This window comes from Sceloporus occidentalis, unplaced genomic scaffold (genome assembly GCF_023333645.1).
Source record: "Sceloporus occidentalis isolate IW3139 unplaced genomic scaffold, rSceOcc1.0.p SCAF_25, whole genome shotgun sequence".
Taxonomy (NCBI): domain Eukaryota; kingdom Metazoa; phylum Chordata; class Lepidosauria; order Squamata; family Phrynosomatidae; genus Sceloporus; species Sceloporus occidentalis.
In genome coordinates this window covers 6,620,734-6,647,091 of record NW_028317005.1, presented here as the reverse complement: position 1 = coordinate 6,647,091, position 26,358 = coordinate 6,620,734, and the positions used below count along the sequence as shown (strand labels likewise).

The 26,358-nt window shown below is 37.6% G+C and overlaps 1 protein-coding gene across 1 annotated transcript in view; it reads right to left on the bottom strand.

Moving 5' to 3' along the window:
* LOC149300333 (rho guanine nucleotide exchange factor 26-like) overlaps positions 1-26,358 on the bottom strand; it is a 61,535-nt gene that overhangs the window by 9,273 nt on the left and 25,904 nt on the right. The window contains exons 6-11 of the mRNA XM_089485380.1: positions 19,163-19,315; positions 17,999-18,128; positions 16,298-16,372; positions 15,066-15,155; positions 11,431-11,585; positions 1,294-1,500 (exon numbers count right to left, since the gene is read on the bottom strand). Of these exons, the coding sequence (XP_089341506.1) occupies positions 1,294-1,500; positions 11,431-11,585; positions 15,066-15,155; positions 16,298-16,372; positions 17,999-18,128; positions 19,163-19,315 (810 nt within the window). The remainder of the gene's footprint in view (positions 1-1,293; positions 1,501-11,430; positions 11,586-15,065; positions 15,156-16,297; positions 16,373-17,998; positions 18,129-19,162; positions 19,316-26,358) is intronic.

Genomic DNA, 26,358 nt, shown 5'->3' with positions numbered 1-26,358 from the left:
TGTTGCTTGTAAATACAAGCAGCAATTTTTGTCTCTCAAGGGACAGCTGTCTGTTTTCCTCCCTGGCTCCCTGCAGTGTGAGCAGTATTTCACTACTAAATACTCACCCACTCTGCTTACAGTCTCTGTTCATACCCCCAATATTTCAGTTCCCCAAAATATGGTATGGTTAAAGGTACCATGTACATACCTAACCACCTCCTGACACTTTGATTCAGAATGTTGGATATGACATGATATGCTGGTGCCCAGCTTAACTGTGTTGCGAGGAAGCCATGTGGGTGCTGGCATTGTGGTCAGTGCTGTAGAAGCACAGGTCAATTGCAAATGCTTATGGGCTTGGCAGATTCTGATCTCCCTAACCAGCAGTTCAGTAGGACTGTCCCAGCATATTAGGGAGGCTGGGAGTTATGTCTATGTCTGAACCCATTTATGTGGACATTTCCCCAGTGCATCTAGGTTCAGGGTGAACCAAGTAGTGCCAGTGGTAGCGTAGCGTAGACAGATGCAGAAAAAGAAAGGGAGGTGTTTCTGTAAGGGAGGTCTTTCCGTAGCAGTTTGAAGTTGACTTTGAAAACTAATCGTGTAGATTGTTAGTGCCGTGCCCCCGACTTCCATGGAAAGCCAAAAGATTATTCTACAGCAGTTCTGGCATCATAGCTTCCATTGTTCTCAATCAAAAGAGTGGATAATCTACAGAGGTTTTTTGTTGGATACTTCCAGAGACAGAACATCTCTCTCCTCCAGTCATTACCAAGGTCAAATTACAAGCAAACACGGTTAATGGAGGCAAGAGGCTTCTTGCAAATCGAATGGATATGGATGTCTGGTATAAAGATGGCTCTTTAGAGGAACAGTGCTCATTTTTTAGGGTCCCTAAGCAAAGAGATATCTAGGGGCCCCACCTCAAGTACAACTGTTGAATGTATGTTCAATAAGGAAATAAGTACTTATGAACACAGTTGCATTAAGAAAAATTATATTGATTATAGCTTTATAAGGAATCCATGTCTCATCTCTGCCATGTCCTCTGAGGGACCCCTTTAGAGCAGCAGGGGGCATAATTTGCTGCTTTATATGGCTGCAGCTGTAGATCCTGAATACTACAAATAGATGGATGAGTGATACAATGTGTTACATATAGGAACGACTAGCAGTAATTTTTGCCTGAAACAAAATAAACTAATGTATGCCATGCACATAACAGCCATGTATGCCTAAAATTAAGGATCTCAATATCTCATTATCTATAATGATTATTTAATTAGCAACTTGAATTATTTATTTACTTACAAGGTCTCTGCTCCAAGCAGCATCTCTACTTCCTCCCCTGCATAGTTGCTGCGAATGGTTAGCGTGAATAGGTGACTTGCTGAGCATTGGCGCAAGTAGAGAATTGGTGTGCTGGTCTTTGTAGGTGAAGTCGGTTCCTCGCTATCGTATTGCTCAACGTAAAGCTGGTCTAGTAAGGAGTAATCTGTGACGTTATAACTCTCCTCACTGCAAGGAAAAAAAACATTAACACAACCATGTTATACTGTATGGATGCTATATAGTGGAGTGAACTTGCTTTAATTTATATTCTGCTGACAGGAGGTACAGACATATAGGTGGATCTAGATTTGTAGAGAAAAATTATTTAAAAACATCTGTCCTAATTTAATTAATATTTCATGGATCTATCTGAAAGATTTATTCCATAAACAGAGAAATGTGATACACAAAAAATAAAAAAAATCACAGCCACCTTCATCAAAACACACCTTCATCAAATCTACTACCACAAGAAGTTGCCATAAAGAAATGGAAAGATGGTGAAAATATGTGGACACGTGAAGGAGAAAAGGCAATATGTAAGAGACAAATACATAACAAAAGCAGCATAAGAGGGTAAAGTTGGAGAAAAGGGCAGACTGTGCCAGCATGAATGAGGAAAGAAGGGTGAACTAGAGATGGAGGATTGGGGAGCATAAAGTTGATGAACAGACAAAAGATACAAAATAGATTGGGTTAGAAGAGAAACTTGACATGGATGAAGGTGAGATGAAGAGAGCTGCAAAGTGTAGGAGGCGGTAGCGGTGAAGAAAATGTCAGAGGGAATGATCTGAAGATATTATTGAGGAAAAAATGTGTGCCATAGGGATGCGACAGAAATAGAATAAATTGGCTGGATTAAGGCGCTTCTGGCCCGTCACCTTGAAGAAAAACTTTGTATTTATCAGTGGGACATGATTACTTGTACATGGCTCTGTGAACAGTCCACTTAAAATGATTTAGCCGATTTTAACAGATGTTCATTACAACTCTATTGTTCTTGGAACATATTTCCAAACAATCATTTCTTCTACCACTTCCTAACTTAATTTCCCATCTTTTTAAATATTTGTACCATGTTTTAGAAGTTGTGCAGGACAGTAGGACAGTGGAGTCTGAAATTATACTATGGGCGTTCAATTAAAACTCACCCAAAAAGCATGTAAATGTATTATATATATATATATATATATATATATATATATATACACATACACATATACACATACATACACACGCACACATACACGCACACACCACATGCATATAATGCAGACACAACGTATGTCATAATATAATTAATTTTGTTGTGCTGAACACCAGATAGGAGCCACATTGTAAGGAACATAATAACACATAACTACAATAACATTTACAGTTTTCTGATTATTTACTGGTTACTAAAGGTTGAATTTTCTTTCAAATAGTGTAAAGAGCATGTAGAGGTGAGGCATTTCTGCTCTGGGCTTTTGTCAATCAAACAATGCCGCAGGATGGAAACATCATTACTCAAGTTCACAAGAAAAAGAAACTAATATTACAAGTTCCATATTCTTCAGAAGACATGACACCGGGATGAATTTTGCCTCCAGGTCATCAAAAAGTAATTCCTGCCTTTCCCCAACAAAACAAAACAAAAAACAATAAAAACAGTAAGACACATCCAGCTTTACAATTATAAAACAATGTTGGTTGGTCAACAATATGTGGATGTTGTTGTGACACCACAGTCAGATGCTGAGAGAGCAACCAAGTAAAATACTCCATTCATAAAATATCGTGTTTGTGCATGAGCAAATCTAGTTGTGGGCACTGCGCATGTGACTCTGCCAGCAGTCCTGATATTTGGGACACATGCCATCAATCACAAGGACATGTTGCTAGGACTGTCTCGGAATTTATAGAGTAGAATTAATCACTAAAACTATTTTTTAAATCAGAATCTAGAGTACATCCAGTATATCTTGTTTCAGAAACACATTTTGCATAATGTGAAAGTAGACAGTTCTTTATGTAAGCATTCTTTAACAACTCTGCCGGGAAAATGCAAGAAACCTTTGTTTGTATTCTAATAGGAAGCACAAAATGCCTAGAGAGAATAAGGTTGTTTTCCCAACGATAGAGCACAACTTAAAATACACAACATTTATTTTTATGAAAAGTTTGTTCATATCCATAGACCATAAATAATCATTTTAATTCAGGGGTCTACTGGCTACAGCACATGTACAATATACAAATATCAAAACGCAAAATATTATCTTGGCATCCACAGAATTCCAGACAAGATGCTTAGAAGTGCTGTAAGTGTCATGACAGTGAAGATAAGAACCACTTGGTACATCCAAGGTTCTTCAGTCCCTTATCTGCCTTAAAATATTTATAGTTTCTGTGGTATAAAGCAAGTGCTCCTCGGAGTTAACGAGGTCTGTCTTTGTTGTCTTTTGAAATCATTGTACAAACCCCTTTTGTTCTGGGTACATTCATCAGGAAAAATGGGTAAGAGGAGAGCCTGAGAAACCCCATACATTTTGTTCCCACATATTCCAAGCAAAACTGGAGACTGGCAACTGGTTGTCTTCTCTTAGGAATCTCCAGAAGTCTGGAAAATTAAACTGAACCAGTCAATATAGGACATCCAGCTGAGGCCTATCAGCTGGCACCGGGCACTTCCGAATATCATTTTTTTTCTATGGTTTTCTGAACAAGGAACTTAACCAGCTTAAGCTAAAGACAGTTACAGTTCTCAATGGGGTGACACGAAAAACATGTGTTCAGGAACCTCCCCAAAGGAATGTGCGTATTATAATTGAGACTGCTTGTAGACGGGCCTTTAAAACATTCTTGGCAACGCTATGCTTGTCAAGGAAATGCTTCCTGCAATTGTTTGTCATGCGTGTGCCTGTTTACCAGCTGTGGGGTAAGGTAAGTGAAAATGATCTGGTTTGGCAACCCACTGACCTATTACTTAGGAAGGAGTTTGAAGCCCCCACACGTTTCCTGTTTCACCTTCCCTGCACACTAACTTCCATAATACATTATATATAAAGAACCATTTGTCATATATAAAACACAGCTGCACACAGTTACTTCATTATCTAAGGTGATTAAGTTTCCTCCTAAAGGGAAATCAACAATGATATTAGTCCAGCCTGACAGTACCGGATAATTTATTTTACATACATAGTTTAATTTGTAATCCCACTTTCTGTATGTACGTATATATATATATATATATATATATTTACACACACACACACACACGATATAAAAAAAATATTGCAGAGTATGACAGTGTCTACTGGACTAATAACCCACACATATGTATGTGTATATTATATATATATATGTATAAATAATGACTTTAGGACAATAGACAGGAAGGGTTGGTACCTTCTATCCTCTCACATAGTAACTAATACTCATTGTATCACGCACTCACACATTCACACTAAAACTCACACTATCATACCTCCCATCTTTATCTAATCAGCAGCCTACATCATCTTTCCACAGTGTGTTCTAATTTGGATATGTTCTTCCTTATTTAAGTGTACAGCCTTTAATGAGGAAAATGTGTGTATGTTGTCAATTGCACAAGTAGCAGCCTTAAAGTGTACATGACAACATTTGTGCATTTTCATTTAATGCAAAAAAGCTTACAAAATACCATGATCTTTAATATTATACATCCTTTCCAAGGGTGTATGCATGCGAGATTAGCTTTTCTATTTCAGCAAAATAATTTAGATTAATTGGCTAAAGGAAAAAGTGGGAATTACATTTCTACATCCCCTTAGATTGCTTCAGTTTAGTTTAGTTTAATTACACCAAATGAAGATACCTGTAATGTTTCTGCATACACGCTGTCACATGCTAAAACTTTACTTGTTTTACATAAACTCGTATAAAGCCGGATTGTTTGTCTGCCATGCCAATGCCACTTATGGTTCAGTCAACAAAGCTCTAAAAACCTGGCACAGAAATCAGTCTTCTGTAATAATTAAAGAAGCCTTCTTGCGAAATCACTTTAAAGAGATTATGCATGCTAATTAATCAAAGGTATATGTTTCCACGTTAAGGAAAAAAAACTCCCAATGACTATAACCTGATACTTGTAAAACTGGCCAGATCTGATTCTCCCGGAGAAATATTCACTGAAAGTCCAGCATGCAGCTGCTCACAGGTAACATTCCACCGTATTGTCTGATCTTTGGGTTCTGTCCAACTTATGAAGTACAGCTGCCTTTTCTCAAATATATCTGTTTTCCCCTGGGCAGTGAGCCAAAAGTCTCAGCAATTTGCTGTAATCCCAGTGTGACAAGACAAAGAACAGAAAAAAAACTATAGAATGATAAAAAAAACTAAAATACTTTGTACCTTGAACTTTTTGTATATAATACCTATCTGTGCTTAGCATATTACCGTGCTAAGCATAGGCAGGTATGTTATTCAACAAAACACCCATAGAGAATTCTCATCAAAATAAATCTAGTACGCAGTCATGTGCTGATGATATTATTCGGGGATTCAGGAAATAAGGATATAAAAGGAGACTTTTACAGAAAGGTCAAACAGGGAAGCTGAGTAAACAAGCTATGAGCAAACAAGAAAATAAAATATTACATACATACAAATCTATATTTCTAAATCACTCTTGCTTTCTGCGTATTAAGACAGACCACATCACCTGTCTGCAAGAGAGAATTAGTGAATAGCAGATGGCAGATTCCATTAATCAGATGTACTCGCAGCCAAGATCTGTTCAGATCTGTTCGGTGTAGAATTAACATCACATTTTAGAAGAAAACATACAGTCTAAGTTTATTTCAGGGCAGAGACGGCCTTAGGGCCGTCATCAGAGAAGTATAACAACAAGAGGTGCCCTTTGGCCACCAAAGTCCAACAATGATGTATAACGTCTCTACAGTTCAATACCATCAGCTCACTGAAATACTCAGTGTGAGGTTTACTTTGTAGAAGTTCAGTGTTTAATACATCTGAAGAGATCACTGAGTTACTGTGACTTTACATCTTGCTCTATTAATATGTTGCAACATGTTAATAAAAGTTTCAGGATAGAAAGGGCTCATTTCTACATGATGTGAGCATCATAAATTAGCATAGCTATAAATTTGAAATCTGGTGTTGTGAATTTGTAACAGAACTAGTGAAGTGTGAAACCTTAGACAAATCCATGTAAATCCTTTTTGCTCACCCAATGTCCTTAAAAACATATTTAACGCAGGACTTGCACATCTAATTCACTTGAAGAAAACTGAGAAACTCTATAACAGTTGGAAAAAACTATTAGCAAACACTTCAGTGCTACTGAAGACGACTCATAGTTAAATAAACGTTAAGAATGAACCAAAAGAAAATATACCAAATATGTAAATGAATAGCTGCACATATGCAGTTAAGGCCCTACCAAGTGATAGGAAGAGTCAGTATCATCCATATAAACGATCACATCAAATTTCTCAAGAAGAAACAATATATTTAGCAAAATATTTTATTTGGCTCTGAAAATATGCAAAACTTTTTATATTGTATTGTACAGTCCAGCAGAATATGATGGTGCCTGAAACAGCCTGAGGATGACGAGGCAGTCATGGCTCTTTAAGCCTAGTGGCCACCAAATCGCAGCAGATAGCTGGATACTTAAGACTGCACTGTATGTTTTTGTGGCCACACAACAAGCAGACGAGAATATGCACTAGGGAAACTGGGCATTGCAGCACCTGATCTGCCGCTAGAGCAGCTGTCAGCCAGAGCCGCACCATGTATTTGCTCAGTCCAGGCCTTGACGGCACTATCATCAAATAATGATAATTGACCATGACGTATCCTGTGAACCAGTATAACCTATAGGACTGTTTTGGTTTTTTTTGTATTTAAGTTTATTATACAAACTGATTATGATAAAACAGACATCAACCTGTTTTAGCAGGAGTACATAAATCGGTATTATCGGTACAGATAGACGATAACCAGTACTGCGATGCAGCGCAGGGCAATACACGTTACAGTACGACTTCAGTTACGGAAAGCTCAGTAGAAGCAGTGTACGATTACATTTCCAGACGTGGCGCATATGGTTAGCACTTTAGTGGAACATAACCTGGGGAAATGGGGGGGGGGAGGGGGTCGAGGAGAATGGGGCTAGTCTTCAGCCTCTAGACTGTCCTTGAGAGAGTAGTCTCTCAGCAGGCTGTGGATAAGCCTGCGGCAGTCACGGACTGTGACCTGCTCCCTCCTCAGCACCAGGCGGTTCCTGGCAAACCATAGAGCGTCCTTTACACAGCACATGAGACGCCAAGCATCCTCAATGGCGCTCTCCGTGTGTGTTCCTGGAAAAAGTCCGTAAAGTACCGAATGGTAGGACAGGTACTTTCTCTCGATAGAGTCCTTGAGATCCAGCTCCAGGGCTCTGAACAAAGCCTGTGCAAACGGGCACTGCCAGAACAAGTGAAGGGAAGTCTCCTAGTCCACAATGCACTGTGGGCAGTGTCTATATCTGCACAGCCCCCTGGCATGCATAAATGTCCTTAGGGGGAGGCCTCCCTGAATGGCCATCCATGCTATGCCTTTATGCCTGTTGGTTAGCCTGCTCGACGACACGTTAGCCCAGACAGTCTTGGCTGTGGCGTTGGGGAGCCCTGGGATGTTCTCGATAGTGTATTTGGCTCTGATGAACTTGTGGATCACACGGGGTAGCCACAAATCTGGTTTAAAACTCCCTCCAGTTGGTGCTCCCTTACAAATGTACCAGGGCATGGTCCAATTGTAAGGGACGGAGCTGTCCCACTTTTCCCACTTGAGCTGCCTCCACAGGGGCAGCAGGAAGAAGCGAGACATGGAGTTTCCAGCAGAGCCTTTCACTACGTCTCAGAGTCCTGCGCACGCAGTTGCACACAAAGAAGGTCCTCAGCATGGTAGGGATGTCAGGCGCTCCTTTGCCTCCCTTGCCGGGTTCCTTGTACATCACTGCGCGCTAGAGCAGCTGTCAGCCAGAGCCGCACCATGTATTTGCTCAGTCCAGGCCTTGACGACACTATCATCAAATAATGATAATTGACCATGACGTATCCTGTGAACCAGTATAACCTATAGGACTGGTTATATATTCACAGGGAGCAAAACAGCAGATGAGCCTGAGAAACATGAATATTCTGGATCTTCTTCAACCATAGGTTTGGTCAAAGTTAAGGTGACTCTCTATGTGTTAAACCTATAGCTTAACTTAGTTATTTTTAACCAATTCGTTTGCACATGACTTCTCACGGGCTTTTAAACAATTATAGAAAACATAACCTGATCATAATTGGTAGGCCTCCAATACAAAGAGTAGGCTGAAACATTGTGAAACTCGTGTGTCAACAGTAACTATACCCACATACACAAACCAGATAAATGTTACAAAGGTAAACGTTTTTACGAGGGTTCACAGCAATGTTTGCTTTAGTTATTGTGTACTTGTTATATTACTTTCAGTTTAAAATAAGTCGATAGCTGTGCCCCTATGCACATGCGAGCTAGGTGGATTGCCACAGGATTGGAGTAACTGACCTTAGAGTCAAATTGAATATTAGATAGATATAAAAGACATGATATAAAATAATATAGCATAATCTACTGGAAGATACATATAATATCATTAAAATGCAATTTTTTTTGCATCACAGTCTTAGTGACCTCATTAAAATACATCCAGCAGGACCAGTCATTTTACCAAAGAGGTGACCTGAAAGGTGGGGGAAACTGGGCAATGGCATATTCTTCCTAGGGAGACAGGTCCAAAAAGCAGTAGCCCCTAGACCACACTTAGGCTCACAATCCCTTTGTGTCCTTTTCCTTCACTGATCTCCCTCCTCTTTAGGAGTTCGGATGTGTTCTGCAGCCCTAAAAGCCACAATAATGCTTATATAATACAGCAATGCAAATTTAACGATTTTTTTTTTTAAGTCTTAAGCTCACAATCATAATGAAATATGTTGGGAGTGGGCACCATCATCAATGTGAAATGCAATTACATTCTAATTTATTAAAAATAAATATGTATGCTTAATATAAAACTAAATTACTGTTACGAGTCCAGTAGTTAATATTTTGAATGCCATAAAGGAGATCCCGGGGTTTGTTTCCCTTTCACACAAATAGATAGCAGGACTTTGGAGAGATCTGCGTCTGGCGGCTTCCTGTAAACAGTATGTTTCAGGAAGGCCTGCATAATCAGAGCTTATTTTAAGGCTAAAAATCCACCAAAATATCCATATGTTTATGTTTTCCTTTGTGTGTAGCTTTCTATATGTCGGTGAAATCTGAAAATGAGAACGTTTAACACAGCTACAAAGATGAGAAAGTTGGTTGCAAAGAAAGTATTTTTTTACCCTTAATCTAATTTTTGTGCAGGAATGAAAGGTGTTCAAGCTTTCCTAATGCCAAAGTTAGAGAATTTCCTTCTTACTTTTAATATTTCCAGGCATAAGGGCCAAGAAATACATTTGGGGCACTCAAAATTTTAAAGAGAAAAACAAGTACTTAGAATATACAAAAGAAACAAATATAAATGGTTTTAAATGAAAAATAACAAAAACTACTTCAATCACTCCTCCACTTAGAGGAATGCACTTATCTATGATGTGTTATAATTGTAGTAGGGTGATTATGTATATATTTTTCAGAGGATTGCATTTTCAAATACTAGCATTCCCGGGAACACTCCACACTTTACCCAAGTCTGCTTTCTCGGGTCACTTCTCTTTTTCTAGAGCTGGGCAGCAGCATTGCCACACCCACTTCCCGCCCACTTCCCCTCCCACTCAAGACTGTCTTGGGCTAGCCTTGTCACAATGCCTTGTTTGCTCCACCCTATACAAGTCTAGTCCCACCTACGTAGTCATCTAGTCCCACCCTGTCACAAAGTGTCACCTCTAGAAGAGGGAGAGCTCCAGGTAGCGTGCCTTGGAGGTAGACTATGCCCAGAGCATAACACATGTGAGCAACACAAGGCATATAATCAGCAAGTGCACAAGTGTTATGGGTCAACATGTTTTAGAAAAAACTGACAGTTAGGAAGCACATCTTACAATTCTGCAAGACTTACCGTATCTAATAATCAATAGTGTTTAATACAGTAAACTCTCAATAAAAACCAATGGGGTTTCACAACAGGGGAAAACAGTAAAGTATCTATAGAGTCAAAGTAACAAAACATGCAAACTGATACATAATTTTGATTTTCTAGTTGTTTGTTTATTTACATTTTCATAGCAACATTTCAATGCTGCCTGTTGCCAACGGTTTGTTTAGCAGAGTGAATGTAGAGAACAGGGCAGTGTTACACCTCTTGAGGACTGCCGAGTTCCAAAACACAGCAGCCAAAAGCATATGGAAGCTGAAACAAGTCCTATTCGAAATGTTACAGATGTATCCTGGGATACCATTTTCCATGCCAAATGAGCTCAGATTGTCCAAGTACAATAAAAAAAGAGCTAGTGGATTTCCAGTGATAAACTGCTTAAAATTATGTGTCAAAGGCAACTTATGATATGCTGATTTTAAGACTTAAGCCAATATTTTGCTAATGTTTTAAGAAATTAAAAAAATGTGCTATGTGAGGTCAAATATGCTCCCTTAGCACAAGTTTACAGCAAAGCTGCTATACTCATTCCAATCTTTATTACTACACTGAACTTCAGATCACTACTCCCAATGCACCATAAAAAGCCTATAATATTCTTTGTCTTCAGGATCACACTATAACTATGTAACATGTTCTGATTTCTGCCAATTTACTAGGGCTCTCTAATACAGCATTCAAGGAAATCGATTAAAGTTAAGGTATTAAAATGCTTATACAATGTTATTGATGATTGAGCTTGCCACACTGAATTTATAATGCCAAACTGGAGTAATTTTAGTTCTGAATTTGGATCAATGAGCAGAAATATTTTGTGGTGTCTATCAGGGATGTTAGCCTAAAACTGCTCAAAATATACCGTAATAATAATAATCTTGGAGTCTTGTCCTGCTTGATAGCCTTCAGTGCTGGGTTTTTGGCAAATCCTGATAAGAAACCAAAAGCTAAAAACTTTAAGCCAGAATAATTACCTTTTCTTCTTTGTAATAATGAGGACATCGTTGAAAAGAAAGAAGTAGACTGGCTGTTTAGTTGTTTTCTTTGAGAAAATCCCAGTATCTTCTACATAGGCAGTTAGCTCACCCCTCTTCAATAACCACCGGGATGAAGACACCAAAGGGAATGGCTACAAGACACACAAAAAAACCCCATAAGATTTTGTATTGGCTCTTACCACCCCCACGTAAACCGAAATGAAATATCATAAAACCTATTGCCTTAGAAACTATAAATTAAAAAACAACACACAAAGAGTGAGTTAAGGGGCTTCCTCAGCACCCACAGGATTGGAGAATGCGTAATCAAATGAGTTCATAATGTGCCAGGATCGTGCAGGGCAATTTATCAGGACTGGTCAGAACTTTCCTAAAGTGGCCATAACAGGACACAGTACAAATGGGAAAATAACTTAGAAGAACACTAACCAACCTCGCAGCAAATATGTTACTGCCACCTCATATAGAATCATTGATATTGTTTTAATGGGGAGTTTAACTTGACTTCTTCTAGACCAACAGAAAAGCAGACTTAAAAATCTTGTTCACAAGGACCAGTTTATGTTGGCAAATTTGAGAGATTCTGAAAAATCTATACTAGGCTAAGTGATGACGTTACATGACGAGTGGTCAGGGTTAGAAATTATCTTTAAAATGTTGTGTAAAAGTGTAAAATAAGATACAAAACATTACATTTGTAATGTATAATTAGTTACTAAATGTGTATTGTAGTGACAGATTAAGTGTGCATAGTGTTAGGGTGTGTATTCTTATTGTTAGCCATTGCGTGTGTGAGAGTGTATGTTGAACAGTGTATCCATGTGTATAAACGTGTTTTGTGTATGTTACAGTGTTGCATTAACATGGGTATGTATGTCAGTATATATAATACGTGTGTATGACTGTATGGTGTTAGCATGTGTGTTCAGGAGTCTAGAATCTTAGCATGTGTGTTACTGTAAGATGTTTGTGAGGATAAGATGTTAGCGTGTGTCTGTTACTGTGTGGTGTTAGTATGAGTAAGTGTATAAAATAATGGTTAAACATACCACCTTAAGTCTTTGTGGTGTAAAATATCCTTTGTCATTAAGGGGTTAATTGGAGTACTGTACAACATGGTGCAGCACTGAAGAAAGGTGTACTTTATGTCATATTGCCCCAATACACATCCTTTAACTGCAAACCAGGGGTAATATATGAAGATAAAAACATGAATGGTGAAGGGAAAAAAAGCTGGCTCCTAGAGCCAAACAAAATCTGATGACCCCGACTTACTTGACTAGACAAGCACATTACAAATTACTGTTTGCCCTGGATGGTGTACGATCTCCTTTCCTGTGACATTTCTCACCTGAAGCCATATTTTTATAAATTTCTCATATCTATGCATTTTTATACATGAATAGAACTAGTTACATTTTTAAAGAAAAAACTAGCAAAAAAGCACACTGCAGATTAATTATATTTTATGTATACATATTATTTTATTGAAGATGTATTAGCAAATTTTTGTTTTACAATATTGACTAAAGCATTAAGAATTCCAAGACCACTAAATATCTACAAGTTAAGCATTACAGATTGAGCTGCACAAAACCCTACTGGGGCCAAATGTATTATTTTTCCATAGAAATGTTTTGATTTCAATTTTTTTTTTGCTATAGAAAACACTATTTCACAAATAGTTTTTTTTGTATAATTAAAGTTCAACCACTTCCTAGTAAGCAGAAGTCTTTGCTAACAAATAAGTCTTAATAGTTGTAGATCTAGCTAGAAATACAATGGGTCTTTTCCCATGATCACACTATAATGGACTGTTTAAATTTGATGTCATAAAAGAAAAACGTACAGAAGGTCTTTTAGCATTTAAAAAAATACAAACTTTTGTACGTTTAATAGCCCACTTGAAAATAAAGCAACAATGAAACGATGCAATATTATGTGCACAACTTTCTTTACTCATGATCACTACAGACACATTGACTCCAGATTATTGACCTCTGCGGAAAAGGCCTGCAAAAGTTTTGAGACAATGCTGAAAAGGAGGACAAACTCCACTTTATACAACAAGAAGCTGAAATAAAAAAAATACAATATATAATTTAAACATAAAGGATATTGTCCAGCAAAGTCACAATAGGGTGACAACCTGGTTCTTTTTAGGGACAATATATTTCCCTGAAATCGAGCTTGAGATTCACATATGCTATTTAGCACACATCAGACCTTAGTACGGATGGGGCATCATAGGGCAGGAGGGCAAAGTTTCTGCATAGCTAAGATGAGACTCAAAACTGGGTGATCTTGTACCTTTTGTCTTTGAAAAACAGCCTTGACTTAACAGTAGCACGCACCATCTAACCCAACTCCTATCACAGAAGTGCCGACATGTAACAAAACAAGCAGAAACGAGGAAGTGCTCAGAATACATATACTGTATACGGATAATAATATACCAACCAATAACGCAACCCCGTAGAATTGAAAAGAGGAAAATGTCATCAATGTCACTTCTCATTTTCCTTAGCACTTTCATTTGCTTGATTGGCAAACAGAAAGGTCATCTTGTATTTGTACAAACATCAGCGTACACCTGTTAAGCATCTACAGGTAAAAGGTGCAGCTTTATGTACTGATGATAAGGTGTAGAAAGAATATGTCGAAATAGCACAAAAATTTTTTCAGATGAAAAGGTTGCAATATTACCAGGATAAAGTGATTAATTAGTCTAGAAATGAGAAATATTTAATGATTATAGATCAACTGTCACATTATTGGAACACACAAGAGGTAGAAAATGTTGATAAATGTAAAATAATGCACTTGGGATGTAAATGCCTCAAGGCAGCATGTAGCGTTGGGGACACTGCTCTGTCATCGACAACAGAAGTGAGGGACTCGGCAGAAATTATTTCTGAAGACTTCAAGGTAAGCAGACAATGCAATAAAGCATCAGAAAAAGCAAGCAGGATGCTGGTTTGTAGAGCGAAAGGCATTAGTAGCAGGATGAGGACGGTGGTTCTTCCACTTTACAGATCTCTGGATAGGCCTCGTCTAGACTTTTCTGTACAGATCCGGTTACCCCATTTCCAGAAGGATATTGAAACATTAAAGGGAGAGTTCAGAGGAATGATCAATGAATCTTAAAAGGTATAGCTCGGTGCAAAGAAGAAAGAAAGGGGATGCAATAGAAACATTCAAATACTTAATCGATTTAGCGAAGTACAGGAGTTTACTTAATTGAGGAACGATGTTAAAACAAGAGGTCATAGGCTAAGACTAGAGGCTCACAAGGCTTCGATTTAGTGTAAGAAGTTCTACTGAGATAGTAGACGACAAATGTCTCCAAGTAGAAGTGGAGGAGAGAGGGAATTTAAACATGAATGGGAGAGACAAGAAGCTATCCTCAGTATGGGACCAGACCAAAGACTGATAGAGGTTTGAATCGCTTAGCATCAGGAAAAATGGGCAGACTAGAGGGGTTGGATGGTTCTTATCTGCCATTAAATTCTGTGATGTGTAAAACTGTTAAATTATAATGAAATATGCAAATGCACCGTGGAAACGCAATGAGAATGTATAGGGAGAGTACATGGAACAAAAGAAAATACCTTAATTTTAAATTCCAGTTGAGAATTGATTGTGACCATCATTTCCATCCTCTCCATCTTCCGTGCTCCTTCATTACACAGACGGACCAACTAAGAATAAACAATGGAAGTTTGATTTATATATAAACAGTGGATACAAATTAACAAACAGAGACAGGATATGAACAAAGGGAAATCTTAAGCAGGGTAGACATACAAACTTGCGTGTTACATATGTCTATAACCAAGTGCTGTTACTGAGATACATGCAATACTTTGTTATCCCTTTCCCTATTACATTGTGCGCGTACTGGTGATTAAATGTAGATTCCCCACAACAGCTTGTGATTTTGAGAGGGGAAGAAGTTGTACAGGTCGATACAGCATGGGGCGTTAGATTCAGCATAGCTTTAGTGTACTTAGTGCTTTAATATTTACGGCTCAGTAAGGGAAAGTAATGTAAGTGCAGTAGTTATACAGACATTATGATATTGGGTGTCATAGTTATGCTGACATTTTAATAAGTGGGCCCTGGTCACGGCAAATGACTATACAATGTAAATGTTTAAAACAGCTGATTTTCTATTCTTCTACTCTATTCTTTTAGTCTATTCTTATCTACCGAACCTATAAATATTGGAAATACTGTCTTGTTCTTAACTCAAAACAATACACACGGACAATGCCTGAGGCGTCACAATGACTAATCCTTAAAAACATGCTAGTTTAGCGAAATCGGACTTACATCAGGGATATCAGAGAACATGGAATGTGTGCCTCTGGTGGTGTTAAGTCTTAACATGTGAAGAACAATGACGACTCAGCCCATACACATTACCAATTTACAACACACAGGAGCACACTGTTCAAAGCAAATGGTAGTGTGTTACACTGGATTGAATTTAACAGCAGATGAGAACCGTCTGACAAACGATCAGGAGAGCATTCAGATGAATCCGTAGATTTAAGTAAATTTAAAGTTGTGATCATATGTATCAGACTAGAGTATCCCTTTAGCTGTATAGGTAATTGCAATTGCTGATTGCGGTTGCACAGAAAATATCTGAAGAACTAACATGAAAATCAGCAACATAGCTTAGTTCCCCCTCCAGCGGAACTTGGCATTTCTCCAGCATAAAACCATTTTTAGCAGTTGTCACAATTCATTACTATTGCTTTAGTGAAGCTAAATAATAAACAGGCATTCTATTTACCCAGTTTTCAAAGAATAGTTTAGATGCCAAGTGATTTACCTTGCCAACTTCTTTCAGGGCTCTTTTGCATACCTCATACTTTGAGGAATCTTTGGGCGTTTTTTGACAGATAGTCTGCAATAAAATAAAGTATCCCAATATTTAAAGTGTATTTTTAAATTCATTTAAATCTAATTAATTTAATTTTCCCAAATAACTTGTAAACAGAAACAGTTCCCCTCCACATAGAAATTGTAAATATAGTTTAAATCCTAATTTCATATGGCTCAGTATTCAGTTTTGTACCGTCACAATCCTAGAATATACTGCTGCACACAATTTTTTAGCCTTTATGCATATTATCTTTGCAGGCCAAGTTTACAATCTTGGTTTTCCTCTACCTCTTCTAGCATAAGCCAGTCTGGCTTTTGCTGTGTCAATTGGAAAGAATTTTTCATTCCTCACATTGATTACATCAATATATCACGTACACATGCTTCCTTAGCATTCATTCTTCTTCAATAATTGGCAGAAAACATGTATTCAGTGAGGTTATTTTCCCCAAAGTATAATGTATTTACTATAGCATCCTGTCTTCGAACCCCTCGATGGATTGACTTTAAAAAAAATTATATTGCTCATGGATAAAAAAAAAATACTTTAATAAATCATAAATTGTGGGCAAAAGTTGTAATTTTGCATCCTATTCTGCATACTATTATTTCATGTGTTTGTCCTACCCAAATAAAACGTCACTTAATATATTTAATTTTGCAAGCCTCAAAGGAATTCTAGACGGTGCAATTAGGACATGTAAATTTTAGATGCAGTGGAGGAAATGGGCTAGGCTGTGAAATACTTGCAGTAAAAGTTGTTTCTATCATTCCATTACTCATAATTGTGCACAGTGATATAGGATGACACATTTTATAGCTATTAGCCCAGCAGCAATGTGTAAGGTAGAAAACCAAACATTATACATAATCCAGCACTGCTCCACCACAATGGAGACAGGACAGGGGTAGGCAATCTTCGGCTCTCCAGATGTTGTAAACTACATTTCCCTTGATGCTTTGCCAGCATTATGACTGTAAGAGCATTATGGGAGATGTAATCCACAACATCAGGAGAGCCGAAGATTGCCTACCCCTGCCCTAGAAGTAACCCTTCAAAGATTGTCCTTTGACAAAAGGTGGCAACCATATTTCTACATTTTTCTCTTCTTGGGATACATCATTCTCATATTTCCATTTTTAATTTTATAAGAGTCTTTTGCTTGTTTTCAAGAAACTCACAATTAATGTTTTGAAACTTGAGTTTTTCATTAACATTGCATGGATATTAAATTATGATTTAAAGATCATCTCATATAAGAATATATTTGCAAACTGATGAATCACTTTAAATACTAAGCTGTATATTCATAAAAATCATACTGTGATTCAATTGAATAATTAGCCTTGCAGTAACCCAACAGAACAGGTTTCAAGGTCACTTCACAGGATACAATATAATATGCCGCAGAGCACTGCAGGCTTAAAATAAAGTGTCATTCAACATAATCATAAGGCTATTTTGTCAAAACTGTTGGCAAGACTAACAGATGTATTACCTCATCTGTATAATTTGAGATCATAAAGGGTGATCCTGAAAATATGCACCTCTGAACACTGGCTAACTGTACTTTTTTATCGTATCAATTAACTAAACCCAAATTAAGAGAAGCTTTGGATAATTTAAGACAACATTTATTTTGCTTACATCCATGAGCAGGGGAAGTCGAGTAACTCTCTGCATAGGAAGGATGAGGAATGAGATCATGGGGAGATTCCTGCAGTCTTCATGAGATTCAATTCTAGACAAAACTTCCTTAAAAGATGCATTTGTAGAACTGGAAAACAAAAAAAATTAACACATTTGTGTTCTGCTTACTTACTTAATGTGAAAAGTCTCAATCTTAAAAAAATATCCAATACATATAAAAGTCATTGACTAGAATTTAACACAAAATATTAAGTGATAATACATTATTTCATGTGCCAATGTTTAATATTTATTATTCTTAGCCTGGATATACAGAATAAAGTGTATATTTATCTAATGAATTGGCTTGTCTGGAGCTATATAAACGATAACAGCAGTAATAACAGCAAGAAATACAGGATTTTACTTTTTATCCAGATTGCTCATCGATACTGCGGCTAGCTAATTTTCCCTAATAATCCTGCCTCGCAATCATAAATTTAACTAGTAGCTCATCGACAATGATTTGTAAAGAATAGCAACCGTGTGACTGAATAGAAACTGAAACCTCTTTAACTCTCATAAGATCATTTAATTATGCTACAACCCTTCATTTGGTTAAAAATAATTTTGTCAAAAGCCTTCCTTGTCAAACAAACAACCGATTACATAGACTGGATAAATAAACTAAGGACAGGGGTCTGCAGACAGTAGCCTTCCTAGATTTCAGTAATGCATTTGACACTGTTCCTTATTATAAATAATTTACAGTGTTTGAGTTTGGATGTAAAAGTTGAACGGATGTAAAAGTTGAACGGATGAGGCAACGGCCGGGTGGCAGCAGACATGCCTTCTGGATTATCTCTGGGGTTTTTTTTAGGATAACTAGGACTTTAGAAAGCACTTCCGGTCTCTATGTCCGTAAGCTTTTGATGCAGACATTTTTTCTTCCAAATGTGTTTTAGGTCTCTTTAATATTGGGCCATTTGGCTGGATTCACCCCCTGTTGAGGAAACGCCTATTAAGGTTCTACTACAGGTTTAAAAGTTGGTTTGTAATGTTCCCATATTTACCACTCACTGGCCAACAGAAGTAGATTTTTCCCCAAATATTTTGTTTATAAGCACATGACAATTATATTTTAGGAGAGAAAAAGCATCATAAATAATATAAAATTTGTACATTAATTTTTGGAGTGTCCTTTGCTGATAAACTTCATTGGTGCAATACTTCACATAGGGATCGAATGTTGACTTTGCATGCTTCTCAACAATGTCGCTAATGTCTTCAATTACAATGTTTCTTTGATGTCTTCCTTCCAGCTCTTTAAAGAACCTACAGACAAAAATAAAGTTGCATTTGTTATTACAATACTTCGGACTTACGAGGAATCTTATTTACCTTGTGGTTTTCAATTGATCCAACTACACATATGGGTAAAATTGGTAAAACATTGGCCACTGCAGCCTACACAAAATGAGTCATACATTAAATCTGTTTTTAATTATTTTTCTAGAATCATTTTGATGTTTTTTAGCTACACGCAGCCTTCTCTTTTACATATTTATATACACTGCAAGCATTGTAGAATAAGAGTTTAAAAAAGTGTTTTATGGTGCTTTGGGGTCTATGCTTGGCAGATAATTACAGACAGGGCCCTTTTAACTGCACAGACAAAGTGATATGTAGCTATGTCTTTTCTTCATTTTACAGTGATCCCATTCCTTCTCCAGCCTCAACATTGAAATGCATTTCCAGCAAAATAAATATAACAGGCACTGGTTAAAATCTCACTAGCCACCCTAATTTTAATACATAACTATTGATTAAGGCACAGATATTTATATATATATATATATATATATATATATATATATATATATATATATATAATGTATTTATTTATTTAACATTCATAGGCTGTAAGAGATGAAGGACTTTGCCAAGGTAAAACGGATCTGTTAAACATTGAATCAATCTCTCACTCATACACTCCCACTGCCTTCCACAACCCCTTATCTCACTTGCAGCTTTCTCTGTGGGGCTTCCACACTGTGCGAGTAACCTCTCTTTTAAACCCAGGGGAAGTCTGAACGCAGAAAGCGCACACAACGTAAAGCGACCCCGCTGCATTCCTGCTTCCCTTGGGTGGTAAAAGAGAAGTTGCTTGCACGGTGTGCGTGCATGACAGCAATAAGATGCGGGTCCGTGACCATGTTTGTTATGCCACTGGGGCCTGCATTAATAACAGTGGTGCTTCACCACCCCCCAGACCCAGTCTGGCCCTGTCAATGTTTGTCAAACTATCAGACTTGTAGGGGTTTAGTACTTTTCAGACTGCATGAAAGCATCATAGGTTCTGTAGTATTACCACAGCAATGTAACATTATCCACCCCCATCACAATAGTATATGGCCCTCATCATTTAATGAGCTGGACTCTACTACTCAAGAATATTAACTTAACAGACATCTTTTTGGCAAATTATCTTGACACAACCACTACAATGAGTCATAAACAGGAAGAAAAATGATGCTAATGACTGCCAAACAAAATGTTTACTCGTGTTAATTCCAACCCTGAATATAATGTTGGGTAATAAGTACAGCATTCAGACAGGCAACAGATTTCTCTCTAGATATTTAGAACACAGAGTTCTGTCTGTGTCCTCTGACTTGCTAATGAAGACATAAAGTTGCAATTACAACCCAATAATACCAGTGAGCTGGCTCTATAATATGGATAGTATACTGGTATATTAAATGCAATTCATTATAAAGGCATTCTTCCTGAATTTAAAATTTTATGCAAGACACAACTAGATCAGACAAAATAAATACTGTGATTTCTAAGCTTGGGCCCGAGGCAATATAATTGTTTTTTCCCCCCAAGACACAAACTCATTGAGATTGACTGCATGTTCCTGGCTAAAACCATCCACCAATGATGGCAAGTGGGTTACAAGAGTCGCTTGAGCTGGCGAGTGCATGGTGGAAGCTCCTGAGAAATAGAAGCACTCAGAAGATGATGGGCACGTTATCTTAACAACATTGTAGTAAAACCAGTGGGGTCTCAAGTTTATGTGACTTTATATCTTTTTCTACATCGCCCAAATGAAAGCTATCAAGTTCAACAAAATAATCCAGTCTTTAGTAGTAGGGTCACAGTCACCCTCTTGTACGTTAGAGTTTACTGAGCTAAACACTATCAATCCTGGACCACAGAAGCTTTACAATAATCCTTTTTAGTAATCATAAAAGTTTCACTGCCTGAGACAAAAAGTTGTCTTATAATATGCCCTATATTTAGAAAAAAAAAGCACTTTAAAACACTACCTTTGGCAAATATTTTGTGAAATATGTCATTTTTAATTCCATGTAAATTACCCTAAAGCAGAGAAACTCCCTTGTCTTAGATAATGGACTGGTATGACTTTGATAGACCATTGCTTTCAAATGAATGTGGTAATGGAAGGTGTACTCTTTGGGGCCTATTTACTACAAAAGACACTTGCAAGAGATTGAAATATTTCAGCTCTGCCATATCAGTTCGCATTATCAAGGATAAAGCCCATTAAGCTTTTGCAGCAAGAGAGTTTGGCCCTGAAGAATACATAGGATTTCTTAAAACTCTCCTCGCTAATTTACATAGAGCTTTTCTCGCATGAGACTCTCACTAGGGTTTCTTTTTCGCCAGGTATAGTGATATCGGCTGAAATGTACAACTCTCTTGCAAACTCCCTCTTTAGTGAATAGATGCCTTTTATGAACTGAGCTTTGCCTTGAGAAGTTTGATAGCACTTTACTGAAATATATTGGCAGCCATTGCTCGATTACAAAAAAAAAAAAGCAGGAAAAAAAGAAGGATAATGTAATAAGAAGAACAAAAATAATTTATACAGAGGCAATATAATGGTGTCATTTTATCCACCTTCTGAAACCCATCTATTATCATTTAAAGCATAGAAAACCTTTGTTCTGTCTCACAACATAAAGAAACTTTGTGTGCATCCCACATTACTTTTTCAACAGTGATGTTTGCCACAGTCGCACAATAAACATAACCCGAAAGGTATTTGTATGGAGAAATTGGCCAAATGCTTGTGGGTCGATGCCAATTTGGGTCATTCACATACCTTGCTTGCCACTAGTGGCAGGTCCTGTCCAATATTGTGTGGCTGCACATAGCCACCTGGAAACCACACGCCATTTTCTTTCTTTAGGTGGACATGTGGATTTTCTGGTTCTCTCAGGCAGTCATGACCTTAATTTAATTTCTAGTTTTACGTCTCTTCAAAATGCAAATAAGAACCCAACAACATTCCAAACATATATTTTGCCACACCATCTGTTCACACCCATAGTCTGAGATAATATGCATTGAATAGTTAAGCACTCCTTAGAAAGAATTACATACGCAACAGCTGGCTGCTTTTACTTTACTCTGAAGCATTAGCAATTATACACATACTAAAACATAAAATGTTAAGTGTTAGGAAGACCACACAAAAATTTAGTGACTCTCCTTTGAATTCTATCTAAATTACACATGTCCTTCTCTGATCTCCACACCCAACATACACTAGACTGGTATTAGGACAACACATAGACATGGACCAAAAACATGGGTTGGAAAGAAATGTGTGATTTATCCAACATTTTGTATTTTTTTTTTAAGGGAGGACATTTAGAAAAGATTTACAATATTAACAAAATGTAAAAAAATAAATAAATAAATACTTTGTGTTACAAATGTAACATTTTTATTTTATACTCTGAATATATTGCTCTGATGTTACAAGAAATAGCCATTAATGGGGAGCCTCACTAAAATTGTAGAAATAATTACATCATAGATGGCCAAACATTGCATGCACACCAAGCAGCCACCTATTACTTTAACTACAGTATCCTTGGGCAGCAAGACACCAAAAAAACAACCCAAGACAGCAAGGCTTCTGACTAAATCTGGAACACACAAGAATCGCATCAGGGAAGGGCTGGCCCATTGTGGCTCAGCCAAACGGCCCCATATTATTACCTCCACCATAGGAGGAGTGGTGCAGGACACTACAATGAGCCAAGGATTACTGGTGCCTGGGTGCAGGGTGCCCACATATGAAATGTCATACTTTAAGGAATATAGCTGGTCATGGTTGGGGAAATGAAGCCTGTCCTGTAGGAGGGCTAAGTACATCTGTTAGCACTAAATAAAAATATACTTACAGTGGCCCCAAACTTAAATACAAACACTGAGAGATACCTTAAAGTGATCAAAGTCCTTTTAATACTTAATCCATACTTAAGTCCATTTGCTACTTAATATAAGACATAACAATACTGGAAAATGTGTTTGATGCAAGCCAATGGATTTAACTGTGACTTATTCAATAGCTCCAATCTAACATTGTACTTCGCTTTTAATTATAGCTTAAAATGATTTTATTAACAGTAATGACCTTTGTCTAGTCTTAGCAATTATGAGGTTTTTTTTTTTATCATATGTCTGGCTATAAAACTAAATGTAATTCATTTTCATTGCAGGCTATCAACTCATATTTTTATTTGCACCAGAAAACAGCAAACATAATCCACAGCTACTAAGCGAACCTTGCAGCTGGCTCTTCAAACTTGTACTCTTCAAACAAGATAAGGACAGCTTTGACTAAGCACAACAATGCTCTTTTGTAGGTGCCCGAAACCTGGATAATATAGTTTCCACACCGGCAAGTCATTTTCCGTGTTGACAACATTCAACACAAAACTAGTGGTTTACCAAATATGTATGCTGTGGCATAGGGCAAATGGAACAATCGGCTGCTCGCTCCTTGTAGACACTAACATGTACCATAACATCTCACAATACAGTGCTCATAGGTCTCCCAATTCTGGACACTGATAGCAGGCATTAAAAAACTATTAAAATACCAAACGGAAGAGCTGCAAAAATGTTTCAATTCCAGCCAGGGGTGGGCTGGTCCAAAATTATTCAAAAATGGCAGATCTGACGTAGAACATCGTGACTAGTACACTGGGTGGCTATAGGTGTGCTTTTAGAAACATTTGGGTATTCTAGTTTAGTATTCTACAAAGGACAGCAAGTGGACATGAAGAGGTTTAATCAATAGAAAGGAAGTTAACAGACTATACATTATCAAGGGCCAACCAAAATGAGCTCCAGCTCCAAGAATACATTGGATGGCCCTGAATAAAGCATATTAAATCTCATCAGTGAGATTTTTTGAAAGTCACTTTACTGGTTGAGTAATATATTATGAGGGGAAAACTTTCATTCTTGCAGAGATATTTGCCAGGGAGTACCTATTATAATGCATACCGAATACATGGAGCTGAAACCATAAAACTCTTCTGAAAACACCCCGCCAACTTCTACTTTAGTGAATACATCGCAGAGCGTTTACAGGGGGAAGTACAGTAGATGTACCAGTATGTTTTAAATCAAGCAAAAGATCTGTTAACCTTCCTCTATACTTCAAGCATCAGGTGTAAACCTATACCACCATCCTACAAGAAATCATCGTTATTACCTCCACTAAGCCAATGAGCACCACAGCCTGGAACTGCACAACATACATCCAAGAGGTAGCGTGGACATCCTCCAAGAAAGCAGGTAAGCACATCATAAAATAAAATAAAAATAAGGAACTTTATACCAAGAAGACCACCAACAACCAACAATACCCTACCAACAACAATCCACAAATGCTTTGTACAAACTACTCACCACCTAACAAACCCTATCAGCCCAATAACAGATAATGTGCATCTACAAACCTACCACAGTTTTTCCTTAAAATCCCTCTACTACAAGGAATCAGACTTTCTTTTTATATAATGTGTGGTCACCATGATCAACCATCAGCTTATGAGAATATTTCCTAATTGGTTGGTTTGCTAGTCATCCAGGGTGCGGACAATGAACATATCCACCAAAAAAAAATTGCAGTAGTTTTTGGTAAGGTAGTAATCAGCTGAATTGTTGGGTTGTCAAAGACAGTTGTCAACCAGTATCAGTTACTGCTAGCATTCATTTATAGCAAAGAGTCAGTGCACGTGAAGCGTATTGTGTTAATGGTTAAAACATACAAAACACGTTTTTCTATGTCTAGAACCAAAAATGCTTAACTTTACTTTCTGCACATGCTCTGTAACATTCCCACGGTAGTTGCAATCAAAGGGGGTAGTTACAACCAACTAGATATCTGCTAGCTGGACATTAAACTAGCACAGAAACGCATGCAATAGATGTATTGATCTGCATATAGTAAAACTCCAACATGAAAGCAAGACAGTGGGTCTTTGCATTTCCCCGACCAATAATGTGCCATAGATGGCCTCTAACAACAATGAAATTAGACACTTCCAAGTTGTGTGTTCGCTTCACAGATATTAAACACTTGCAGGTATCCAGTTTCAAGCATGGGCGTTTTTCAAAAGTACAGTACAGTTTTAACAGAATGGCTAGACTCGTTCAAGTACAAGCTGACAATGTCTTAACTGCTGATTCAAATTAAAATTGTACTTTGAACTACGCATGATAGCATTATCACATAATTGCTTTCTCCTGCTGGACTTGCCTATGAAATTACATCACGTTCTTATGTTTACAGTGTTCTGTAAAAAGTAAATGATCAATCAAGCATTCAGCTCAAGGGAAATTCTGGCCATATTTAGATTCTTAGAAATATTCAATTACATATATTATCTTATTTCCCTTTAGAAAGCTTTTGCTTTTATTGTCCCTAAGAATATGTCAAGATTGCCCCCGACCCAAGCTGAGGTATGTAGGGAAGGCAGGGCTAGCTGTGCATATGGGTGGAACAATCCCAATAATCTTGATTAGGTGGAAAGTCGTAGTATTTGGTCATTAATCCCCAAATTTATTAGGTCATTGGCCTTTTATTCAGGATAGCAGTATACCTGTCCTATGTATGTTTAAGTGACTATTAACCTCTACCACTTTTAATAGAAGGCAGTTGCACTTACCTACTATGCACTCATGAAGTAAAACTTGGGTATACCTTACATGTGCACCTCAGTTTTCTCTGCAAGGCTGCCATCAGGGGGTACGCCCAGTACTCGTGTACGGGGCCTGGCGTCCCTGCTCTCTCACCTGTGACAGCAGGGAGGCCAAGCTTACCCTGCTTGGCTGCAGGGCTGCACTTAGGCGAGTGCCATAAGTTTTGGTTGTTTGTGAGCATTTGGTATTATGCGTGTCAGAGTATAGTATTAGCATGAGTGTATATATTTGTATGTATATTTGTTAGTGTGTTTTTATTGGTGTATGGGGTAGCATGTCTGTGCATGATTGTTAGCATGTGTGTGTTACTGTAAAGTGTTAGAGTGTTGAAGTGTATG